The 12,822-nt window shown below is 37.3% G+C and overlaps 1 protein-coding gene across 1 annotated transcript in view; it reads right to left on the reverse strand.

Annotated features, from left to right (window-relative positions):
* Positions 1 to 4,907: 4,907 nt before the first annotated feature.
* Positions 4,908 to 12,822, reverse strand: part of helz2a (helicase with zinc finger 2a) — a 26,216-nt gene continuing 18,301 nt past the window's right edge. Inside the window, exon 14 of the mRNA XM_016251853.1 lies at positions 4,908 to 5,138. Within this exon, the coding sequence (XP_016107339.1) occupies positions 4,908 to 5,138 (231 nt within the window). The remainder of the gene's footprint in view (positions 5,139 to 12,822) is intronic.

Consider the following 12,822-nt stretch of genomic DNA (forward strand, 5'->3'; position numbering starts at 1 on the left):
AACTAAGGGGCTTTCAGCATAACTCATTTTGGACCAGTTTTGGGGTTTTTAAGGTCTATATGCTTCCATCATTTGTCTCCGTATCAGAGTACCGAGGATGCCATTGTGGTGAAATGGGAATCAATGGAATAATTATCCCTGAATTCCTCTCGGGGCCCGGGCCCTCAGCGAATTAAACTTCTTAATAACTCTGCCACGCAAGGAAAAAGTGAAATGATTAGACGTGTGTGAGTGGCTTTGGAGATGGAAATGTGGAAAGAGGGAGATACAGGGTCAGGGACAAACTCGCCTCACAGCGAGATGGCTTTTTCCAGACCGTGTGGTCACAGAAACAGGAATTTCTATGGAAAAATGAATGAGAAAGTCCGTCAGATGGGCTAAAAAGGGTAAAGCTTAAAGTCATCTACAATAGACCTTTCTGCAATAAAAAAACAGCTTTGGTTGTGCTTTACGCAGGTCATTAACTGAAGACTCATGAATTGGATGTCAAACTGTGTGGGGCCTGAAGGAGCCAGTATGATCATAACAAAGAGGCCAATTTTATGAATTACTGGTTACTCAGCACTCTAGACTATACTAAACATGGCACCGAGTTACCACTAGTGCTGCCGTCTGCCCCCGTGAGCTCCACCACAAGTGTCCTCCACAAATCATCAGTTTATGAAGCGCTCTCAAAACACAGGAGCAATGAAGATGTTCTAAAAGAAGAATTCAGAGAGTGCACATGGAAGGGAGATAAAGAGCAGAATATGGGTGAAGCTCACGAAACCTGTCAGGAACACCTAACATTTCACCCCAAAATCTAAAATAAATTAGAAATTTGCATGACCATTTTCTTTACAATTAAGCACATTTTACCCCCAAATGTATTAAAATGAAGCACATTTAACCCCAAAAATCAGCATTTTACCCCTAAATTGTTACAATTAAGCACATTTTACCCCAAAATGTTCATAACCACAATGAATTTTATATGAAATAAATGCTGTGTTATTTATATTGTAAAATATTTGTAAACCATTTTATAGTATTTGCATTTTCAAGTTAATTGAAATAAAAAGCGATGCAGTAATCTGAATCAACACTGACAGCAATTATAATTTAAAAGTCTGGATGCATTGAAGAAATGAGCATTTGAAAGGAAATTGTTAAATGTGCTTAACTTAATCTTAAGCAAATCTTAATAGACCGAAAATACCGATCAAGTTATGGAAAATAAAATGTATTATTTATTTTCTGCACATTTTCATGAGATTCAGCTATATAGAAAGAGTGTGAGCAAGCAGTCCATGTAAGATTAAGCACATTTGACCCCAAAATCATTAGAATTTTTATTACTATTAAACACATTTTACCTCCAAAATGTATTGGAGCCTGTTTTTGCCACATAATACAAAAAATTAAATAGGTAAGTGTGACTTTTTATTTCAATATTCTGACTTTGTTTCATGCAATTTTGAGAAAAAAAGCAACAACTGCGAGATTTAAACGTGCAATTCTGAGATGAAATGTAAGAAATATGAGATATAAACTCACAATTGCCAGAAAAAAGTCAGAATGTTGAGATAAAAAGTTATAATTACCATATTTATTTTTTATTCAGTTGCAGAAAAAAACAGAACTGTGAGATACTCAGAAACAAAGTCAGAATTTTAAGATAAAAAGTTTTTTTTATTCCATGTTGGAAACAGGCTTCAATAAAAATGTTTATAAGCACAATGCAAAAAATATATCCTTCTTATCACTGTAATAAGAAATAAATCCTGTGTAATTTATATTACAAAGTAATTTCAAACCATTTTTTAGTATTTTCAAGTTAACTGAATCAACACAGAATAACGAGAATTAAAAGGTCTGGATGCATTGCATCAATGACAATTTGGAAGTAAATCATTAAATGTGCTTAACTTTCATGAAAGAAACATTGTGAAAATCTCACTAGCCCCTCGTTTTACGGAAAATAAAAATTTTGTATTTACTTTCTGCACGTTTTCATGAGTTTCAGCCATATAGAAAGAGTGTGAGCGAGCGGCCCGTGTAAAAACAAGCACATTTTACCTAAAGAGAGCCCTTCCTTTAAACACCAAAACAAAACACGGCAGGTCAGAAACCCACAGCAGACGCTCGAGGAGAACTCGGACCACCCAATGCTGCAGCTAAAGCACAGAAGCACAAGAAAACACTGAACTCTGAAGCTCTTTCCACCTCCTCACCGTGTGGCCACTTCTTCTCACTCATGCACTCAGGAGCGCTATAAATGTCAAGACCACCATCAGAAACTGACATTGGATGTTTAGGTCAAGGACAGTTTGGGTTTGTCGTCTCGGAGGAAGTGATTGTAAACAGGCTTTCCCAGATGTGCATGTGAACGGCATGCATTCGGATGTTTGGAGCGAGCGAATGCCACGCAGTCTGGGCTCTAAAATAAAGCCGAATGCTTTGACTTCCACCGGCTGGGGCGAGCGGTCTCAGAGCCGCTCTAAATCCGGAGGCCTGGCTTGAAGTAACGAGAGCGAGCGCGGTGGGTGTGGCCCCTGAGGAGATGGTTTTTGAGGGGGCCCCTCCCGAACGCTGAGCTGCATGCCAGCGCCCAAGGGCTCCAGTCTGCCTGACCAGAACCACCGCGAGCTACCCACGCCACGTTACACGGGCCAGCTTGGTGAACGACGCCCCCTACTGGAGCTGCAGGAACGGACAGATGCACCTCCACCTGTAATGTGCAAAACACATGCATGCGGGCTGAGGTTTCACTGTTCTGTCTGATTCTCAAATGTTTTATGCACATTTCAAACCAAAATTGCATCACCACAATGCATTTCCTCAAAGCCACATGTTAATTGACCTTTCTGCAATAAAAAAACAGCTTTGGTTGTGCTTTACGCAGGTCATTAACTGAAGACTCATGAATTGGATGTCAAACTGTGTGGGGCCTGAAGGAGCCAGTATGATCATAACAAAGAGGCCAATTTTATGAATTACTGGTTACTCAGCACTCTAGACTATACTAAACATGGCACCGAGTTACCACTAGTGCTGCCGTCTGCCCCCGTGAGCTCCACCACAAGTGTCCTCCACAAATCATCAGTTTATGAAGCGCTCTCAAAACACAGGAGCAATGAAGATGTTCTAAAAGAAGAATTCAGAGAGTGCACATGGAAGGGAGATAAAGAGCAGAATATGGGTGAAGCTCACGAAACCTGTCAGGAACACCTAACATTTCACCCCAAAATCTAAAATAAATTAGAAATTTGCATGACCATTTTCTTTACAATTAAGCACATTTTACCCCCAAATGTATTAAAATGAAGCACATTTAACCCCAAAAATCAGCATTTTACCCCTAAATTGTTACAATTAAGCACATTTTACCCCAAAATGTTCATAACCACAATTAATTTTATATGAAATAAATGCTGTGTTATTTATATTGTAAAATATTTGTAAACCATTTTATAGTATTTGCATTTTCAAGTTAATTGAAATAAAAAGCGATGCAGTAATCTGAATCAACACTGACAGCAATTATAATTTAAAAGTCTGGATGCATTGAAGAAATGAGCATTTGAAAGGAAATTGTTAAATGTGCTTAACTTAATCTTAAGCAAATCTTAATAGACCGAAAATACCGATCAAGTTATGGAAAATAAAATGTATTATTTATTTTCTGCACATTTTCATGAGATTCAGCTATATAGAAAGAGTGTGAGCAAGCAGTCCATGTAAGATTAAGCACATTTGACCCCAAAATCATTTGAATTTTTATTACTATTAAACACATTTTACCTCCAAAATGTATTGGAGCCTGTTTTTGCCACATAATACAAAAAATTAAATAGGTAAGTGTGACTTTTTATTTCAATATTCTGACTTTGTTTCATGCAATTTTGAGAAAAAAAGCAACAACTGCGAGATTTAAACGTGCAATTCTGAGATGAAATGTAAGAAATATGAGATATAAACTCACAATTGCCAGAAAAAAGTCAGAATGTTGAGATAAAAAGTTATAATTACCATATTTATTTTTTATTCAGTTGCAGAAAAAAACAGAACTGTGAGATACTCAGAAACAAAGTCAGAATTTTAAGATAAAAAGTTTTTTTTATTCCATGTTGGAAACAGGCTTCAATAAAAATGTTTATAAGCACAATGCAAAAAATATATCCTTCTTATCACTGTAATAAGAAATAAATCCTGTGTAATTTATATTACAAAGTAATTTCAAACCATTTTTTAGTATTTTCAAGTTAACTGAATCAACACAGAATAACGAGAATTAAAAGGTCTGGATGCATTGCATCAATGACAATTTGGAAGTAAATCATTAAATGTGCTTAACTTTCATGAAAGAAACATTGTGAAAATCTCACTAGCCCCTCGTTTTACGGAAAATAAAAATTTTGTATTTACTTTCTGCACGTTTTCATGAGTTTCAGCCATATAGAAAGAGTGTGAGCGAGCGGCCCGGGTAAAAACAAGCACATTTTACCTAAAGAGAGCCCTTCCTTTAAACACCAAAACAAAACACGGCAGGTCAGAAACCCACAGCAGACGCTCGAGGAGAACTCGGACCACCCAATGCTGCAGCTAAAGCACAGAAGCACAAGAAAACACTGAACTCTGAAGCTCTTTCCACCTCCTCACCGTATGGCCGTTCCGTCTCACTCATGCGCTCAGGAGCGCTATAAATGTCAAGACCACCATCAGAAACTGACATTGGATGTTTAGGTCAAGGACAGTTTGGGTTTGTCGTCTCGGAGGAAGTGATTGTAAACAGGCTTTCCCAGATGTGCATGTGAACGGCATGCATTCGGATGTTTGGAGCGAGCGAATGCCACGCAGTCTGGGCTCTAAAATAAAGCCGAATGCTTTGACTTCCACCGGCTGGGGCGAGCGGTCTCAGAGCCGCTCTAAATCCGGAGGCCTGGCTTGAAGTAACGAGAGCGAGCGCGGTGGGTGTGGCCCCTGAGGAGATGGTTTTTGAGGGGGCCCCTCCCGAACGCTGAGCTGCATGCCAGCGCCCAAGGGCTCCAGTCTGCCTGACCAGAACCACCGCGAGCTACCCACGCCACGTTACACGGGCCAGCTTGGTGAACGACGCCCCCTACTGGAGCTGCAGGAACGGACAGATGCACCTCCACCTGTAATGTGCAAAACACATGCATGCGGGCTGAGGTTTCACTGTTCTGTCTGATTCTCAAATGTTTTATGCACATTTCAAACCAAAATTGCATCACCACAATGCATTTCCTCAAAGCCACATGTTAATTAAAATAAAGTGATACCGTAAATTGAATCAACATTGAGAATAATGAAAACTACGAGTAAAATGTTTGGATGCATTACAGCAATTTGGGAATAAACTGTTAAACGTGCCACCAGCTGTCTGCGTTCTAAACAAGCACAATGCTCAAGTCTCAAGTTAAGAATTAATACACAACCCTAGGCATCATACACTTGCCGACTTGCAATTTTTATTACAATTTCATTGCAAAATTTACCCCAAAATTACTACAATTTTCATTACACAATTTTCCTCAAACTTTTCATAACCACAATGCAAAAACGTCTATTCTTATTACTGTAATATGATTATTTAAATTGTAAAGTATTAACAAAAAAAATGCATTTACAAATTAATTGAAATAAAGACAATTAATTTCTTATTAATTTTCTGCACATATAGAAAGAGCGTGAGGGAGCGTCCGTGTAAAACTGTCATTACCACAATGCATTACCACAAAGTCGCATTATCATAAGAAATACTGTGATGCAGTGATTTGAATTAACATTGAGAATAATGAGAACTACATGTACAATGTCTGGATGCATTAGAGTAATTTGGAAGGAAATTGTTCAATGTACCACCAGCTGTCTGCATCACAACACAACTTTTAAAATCTGAACAGATTTAGAAACACTTGTTTTCATACATTTGGTGCTTTTGTAAATGGTTACAGAGAAAACCGAGGCATCACATGCTAAACGACCGAGGAGCACACACTCTACCAGACTTTTAAGTTGTTACGAACACAAGAAAATAACACAGAAATCTGTTGCATTGCTACTGTAGAAGATGCATGAAAAATAAAAACAATATGTGACCCTGGAGCACAAAAGCAGTGTTAAGTCGCTGGGGGATATTTGTAGCAATAGCCAACAATACATTGTATGGGTCACAATTATAGATTTCTCTTTTATGCCAAAAATCATTAGGATATTAAGTAAAGATCATGTTCCATGAAGATATTTTGTAAATTCCCTACTGTAAATATATCAAAACTTAATGTTTGATTAGTAGTATGCATTGCTAAGAACTTCATTTGAACAACTTTAAAGATGATTTTCTCAATATTTAGATTTTTTTGCACCCTCAGATTCCAGAGTTTCTAATAGTTGTATCTCAGCCAAATATTGTCCGATCCTAACAAACCATACATCAATGGAAAGATTATTTATTCAGCTTTCAGACCTGTCTGATGTCCTCTAACTGGATAGAATCATAGTATGAAGCTAGATATCAGAGTCTGTGACCATGAGAAACTACACTTTCCAGAAGATGCTATAGATTAGAAGAATCATTTAGGGTTCCCCAAAGAACCTTTATGTGAACACTTGTTGAAATAACAATTTTCTTAGTGCTAACAACATTTTAATAATCAGAAGAATCTTTTTTCACTATAAAAATAACCTTTTGTGAATTGAAAAGGTTCCATGGATGTTTAGGGATCTTCATGAAACCATATAGATGCCAATAAAGAAACGTTATTTTTAAAAGTGTACACTATTTTCTGTGAAAACTCAAACCCATCGAGGTCATTTATTTCTAAAGTGGACAAGAAGAACATACAGCAGATATTCACATATAAAACCTACACTCTTTCTTTTCCAGGAAAACAGACAGGGTTTACAGTATACAGCTGCTCGGCACGATTTTTGTTGTAAATCTAAAATGTAAACTTAGAGATTGGTTATCACTTGTGCTTTATTGCATGTGGTTACTGTAAATGTTTAAACTCAATCAGACTGAGTTTCAACAATAAAGACTTAAGTAAAAAAAAACATGTTCCTCCCACCACAAGGCCTTCCAAATGGGTTTGTCTTGAACTTTCTGTATTTTCATTTAGAAAAATGTGAACTACACACAGTATTTTACACACAACCAGAGGAACCCTTGCTGTATTTTTCTTTCTTGTCACCTCTAACATCTGCCTGGACTTTAACGTCTCTAGCGATACCACGCTAACCACTCGAGCCAAACTCAGGGCTGGATTTCTGCTACAGGGTTTCCATCAGGGGATCTCAGCATTGCTTTAGCATTCAGCAGGAACAACACAACAAACACTCACTTACTGGCTTACAACCACAGAGCATACGAAGACCACGTTTCTGACTTAAAACTGGGGACATTTCTAGTCCAGTGGTCAGTATATCACTGAAATTTCCAATGTTTTTATCTACTAAATTAAATTATACAGGGACAGTTCAGGTTTCATCCATTTTGACCATTATAAATGTGATCAACTATGGTATATCATACTCCGTCATACTACTTTAAATTACACTGTGCCCCTAAGAAAAAACTTTAAAGGCTCAAAACAAAGTTCAGTTTGTCACAATACAACAAATGCAGGCACGCAGGCACTGAAAAACGGAATAAAGAATTAAACAACATTAGACACACTTTCTGATAATCTTACAACACTTTTTAATAGCTTTTATTAGCCATAAACAGAAATAACATAGTTTAGTAACATTAAAATACGACTATGAAATATTATCAAACATTAGTGATGTTCATTAACATCTAAACTAATATTCTTATATACATTTTATAAATGTTTGTAATAGTAAGTGTCATCAATATTACTAAATGAAGAGCACATAAACTACGTCACATTGATAGCTGGGGTCTTTATACTGTAATTGAAAAAAACAGCATATGCTGGTTAGGTATGTTTTGATGCTGGGATGCTGGTTTAAGCTGGTCCTTTGCTGGTTTAAGCTGGTCCTTTGCTGGTTTAAGCTGATCCTTTGCTGGTTTATGCTGGTCCTTTGCTGGTTTAAGCTGGTCCTTTGCTGGTTTAAGATGGTCCTTTGCTGGTAAACCACTGGTCCTTTGCTGGTTTAAACTGGTCCTTTGCTGGTTTAAGCTGGTCCTTTGCTGGTTTAAACTGGTCCTTTGCTGGTTTAAGCTGGTCCTTTGCTGGTTTAAACTGGTCCTTTGCTGGTTTAAGCTGGTCCTTTGCTGGTAAACCAGCAAAGGACCAGCTTAAACCAGCATCCCAGCGTCAAAGCATACCTAACCAGCATATGCTGTTTTTTTCAACAGGGTGGGCTTTGCTCATGAATATTAAACATGTTATGTGAAGCTTGTCCAGCCTTATGGTACATTATATTTAATAAATGTTCAGTTTTTCATAAATATTCGCCATGTCTGCATGATTCAGTTAATATAGTCACACATTATACATTCATTTTATATCATTAAGCCATGCTCTTTAGAAGGGTTCATGGCGCAGGGTGCTAAAAACAGCGATGCGTTGCCGAGCGAACAGAATTTCCCCGCGCTTTTTATGTTTACCTGCATGGAAATGAACTAACGCAGCAAATTGCGGTGTAAAATGTAATTTGCGTACACGGTTAGATGTATTTGTGAGTTTATATGCGTGTTTGTATGTGCCTTACTCTGAAGATGATAATAATACGGTGGTGGTCGTTCATTCTGGTCCAATTTTCAATGACAAAACTAAGGTGAGAAACTGAGTAGCAAAGGAAAATGATAACACGGCCTGAAGCTGCTATAGCGAGCAGCGCCCTCTGTTAGTCAAAACAAACACCTGTAGACTGTATTATACATATACATACTATATTATGTATTATTTCACTTTGTGGGCTGTTTTGAAGTTACCGTAAAACTCAGGAACGTCCACCAAAAACCTTAGTTCTTAGTCACGTTAGACGCCATATTGAATTTAATGTGGATGAAAACAAGGCTGTAAGGGATAGACTCACAATCTTTACAATGACACGCACTGTTTAAAAGTTCTAGATCATATAATTTTCACAACTTCAAATTTTCATCTATCAAAATAGTTTGATGGATTTTTTTTGGCTACAGATTTTTTTTTTTTTGGAAAGACGCTTCATGAGCATTTATTACCATGGATTTATTTTAACTGTGTTTTTTGGCAAACTGATTACCATTATTGTATAACCACAGATTCACTACAAATACCACGGTCAAACTACAGTTAGTGTAGCAAAACCATGGTTAATTCGTGCCATTGTTTAACTATAGTATCCATGTTTTTTGGTTTTATTTGTAGTAAAACCATGGTTCATTTTTGTAAGGGTTGGTATGTCGATAAACAACAGTACAATGCATTGATCACACTGTACTTCTATCCTGATGCCATACCAATTACGCCGAACACCCTAGTAAATGCGTAGCATGGTGCTAAAAAACACAGAAATGCCATAGTGGCTTGTAGTATTTATTGAAATATAAGTACCATTCTTTCTACTTTTTCTTTAGATATATTAATATAAATGCATCATGGTAGCAACATCTGCATGAACACATACCACACTGGAGTCTAAAAAAATTCAAATCCAGCTTGTGTTATTGAAGTCACAGACATTATCTTTATTCATCCATGTAAACACCCACGTTTCTCTCTCTTAGAGAGCCGTTCACTCACAGCAGGCCTAAACAGTATTCTTACAGTGACCTGTAATTATTTGATAGATTTTTAGAGCTAACTGCTATTTAGTAAGGTTGTAAGTGCTTCCTAAACAATCAGACATAATATGGGACTAATTTAAAGAGTAAGGCAGGCAGTTTTGGCAGCAGCGGAGGGGCTGGTTTGAATCAGCGGAGGCCCCTCGCTCCAGCTCTGGTTTTAAACTATTCTTCGTGTTTGTGGAAGTGCGGCTGGTGGTCGAATGCGAGGCCTGCGAGGCAGCGCTGTTTAGTTGGGCTTTGTTGTGGAAAGAAATGGGGGTGCACGGTTCACTGTGGTTACATCTGTATAACGTGGCGACCGGAGCGAAGAGACTCACACATGTATGCATGCACGCAAAAACACGCACGACACAGGACATCTAGTCATAAATTGTCACTAATGAAGCTATGCAGTCAGGTGAATTTATTGAATATTTATTGAATATGCACAGAGCGTGATTCAGTGTTACAACAGGATGATGCGATTGCTTTGTGCAAGCGGATTTTAGCAGCGTATAATTATCACATTTACAAAACAGAGCTTCTGAATAATAAGATGTTGGATGGGACTGTTTGGCCTGCAACTCTCTCATGTCCTGGTGACATGCTGTATAATTATGCTGTAATTATTGCACAATTATTATGCAGGCAGTTTTATGAGCTTGAGTTTACATGGAGTATTTGTACTGTTTGTACTTCTCAAGATACTATAGACCTTGTTACTGTTGCCTTTGGCTTGCTTTGGATTTAAAACACTTGATATCGAGTGATATTATTGCTTTGACTGCACTGAAACTATTGGATGAGAACAAAACTTGATCTGAATTGAGCTGAATTATACTATTGTCTTGTCTAGGCTTGATGAAGTTTGCATCTTTGATTCTGTTATTTTCTTGTAATTTACTTTGAGCTGTTTTAAAACGATCTGTATTATATTAAGTGCTATTAAATGTGACTGTTTTGAAACAATCAATATACAAACCCAATTCCAAAAAAGTTAGGACACTGTACAAATTGTGAGTAAAAAAGGAATGGAATAATTTACAAATCTCATAAACTTATATTTTATTCACAATAGAATATAGATAACATATCAAATGTTGAAAGTGAGACATTTTGAAATGTCGTGCCAAATATTGGCTCATTTTGGATTTCATGAGAGCTACACATTCCAAAAAAGTTGGGACAGGTAGCAATAAGAGGCCGGAAAAGTTAAATGTACATATAAGGAACAGCTGGAGGACCAATTTGCAACTTATTAGGTCAATTGGCAACATGATTGGGTATAAAAAGAGCCTCTCAGAGTGGCAGTGTCTCTCAGAAGTCAAGATGGGCAGAGGATCACCAATTCCCCCAATGCTGCGGCCAAAAATAGTGGAGCAATATCAGAAAAGAGTTTCTCAGAGAAAAATTGCAAAGAGTTTAAAGTTATCATCATCTACAGTGCATAATATCATCCAAAGATTCAGAGAATCTGGAACAATCTCCGTGCGTAAGGGTCAAGGCCGGAAAACCATACTGGATGCCCGTGATCTTCGGGCCCTTAGACGGCACTGCATCACATACAGGAATGCTACTGTAATGGAAATCACAACATGGGCTCAGGAATACTTCCAGAAAACATTGTCGGTGAACACAATCCACCGTGCCATTCGCCGTTGCCGGCTAAAACTCTATAGGTCAAAAAAGAAGCCATATCTAAACATGATCCAGAAGCGCAGGCGTTTTCTCTGGGCCAAGGCTCATTTAAAATGGACTGTGGCAAAGTGGAAAACTGTTCTGTGGTCAGACGAATCAAAATTTGAAGTTCTTTTTGGAAAACTGGGACGCCATGTCATCTGGACTAAAGAGGACAAGGACAACCCAAGTTGTTATCAGCGCTCAGTTCAGAAGCCTGCATCTCTGATGGTATGGGGTTGCATGAGTGCGTGTGGCATGGGCAGCTTACACATCTGGAAAGGCACCATCAATGCTGAAAGGTATATCCAAGTTCTAGAACAACATATGCTCCCATCCAGACGTCGTCTCTTTCAGGGAAGACCTTGCATTTTCCAACATGACAATGCTAGACCACATACTGCATCAATTACAACATCATGGCTGCGTAGACGGATCCGGGTACTGAAATGGCCAGCCTGCAGTCCAGATCTTTCACCCATAGAAAACATTTAGCGCATCATAAAGAGGAAGATGCGACAAAGAAGACCTAAGACAGTTGAGCAACTAGAAGCCTGTATTAGACAAGAATGGGACAACATTCCTATTCCTAAACTTGAGCAACTTGTCTCCTCAGTCCCCAGACGTTTGTAGACTGTTATAAAAAGAAGAGGGGATGCCACACAGTGGTAAACATGGCCTTGTCCCAACTTTTTTGAGATGTGTTGATGCCATGAAATTTAAAATCAACTTATTGTTCCCTTAAAATGATAAATTTTCTCAGTTTAAACATTTGATATGTCATCTATGTTGTATTCTGAATAAAATATTGAAATTTGAAACTTCCACATCATTGCATTCTGTTTTTATTCACAATTTGTACAGTGTCCCAACTTTTTTGGAATCGGGTTTGTACTTTTACATTAAAAAAAAAAAAGATAAAGATTATTTTTTTTTAAATAGGATTTTCTTAGTGTTTTTATCTTGTTTTGTTTGTTTTTGCTTAAAACAGGGAAAAAATCTGCCTATGGGATCAGAAAAGTAATCTTAATTCAAAGGGAAAACAAGATTATTTTTCTTGTCCCATTGGCAGATTTTTATTCTCGTTTTAAGCAAAAACTCACTGAATTTCGACTTTTTTACTTAATATCTTACATAATTATGCCTCTTAGGTAAATATATTTTGATTTAAGAATGTTTTAGATATTTTTACTGGAAAACAAGACAAAAATACTAAAATCATTTTTTCAGTTTTTTTTTTTTTTTTTTTTTTTTAATTTAAATTACTTGGTTAAGAAAAGAAAAACAAAATTGTCAAAAAATTTTATTAAAATTATACAATATGTAATTATCAAGAAATGGACCATAAAAAGTGGGAATAGACAAGCAAGAGACCATAATGTCCTGAATTTCATCATCATGCATTAGAGAGATTCCACCCC

The sequence above is a fragment of the Sinocyclocheilus grahami genome, unplaced genomic scaffold (genome assembly GCF_001515645.1).
Source record: "Sinocyclocheilus grahami isolate Dianchi unplaced genomic scaffold, SAMN03320097.WGS_v1.1 scaffold1073.1, whole genome shotgun sequence".
NCBI classification, from domain to species: domain Eukaryota; kingdom Metazoa; phylum Chordata; class Actinopteri; order Cypriniformes; family Cyprinidae; genus Sinocyclocheilus; species Sinocyclocheilus grahami.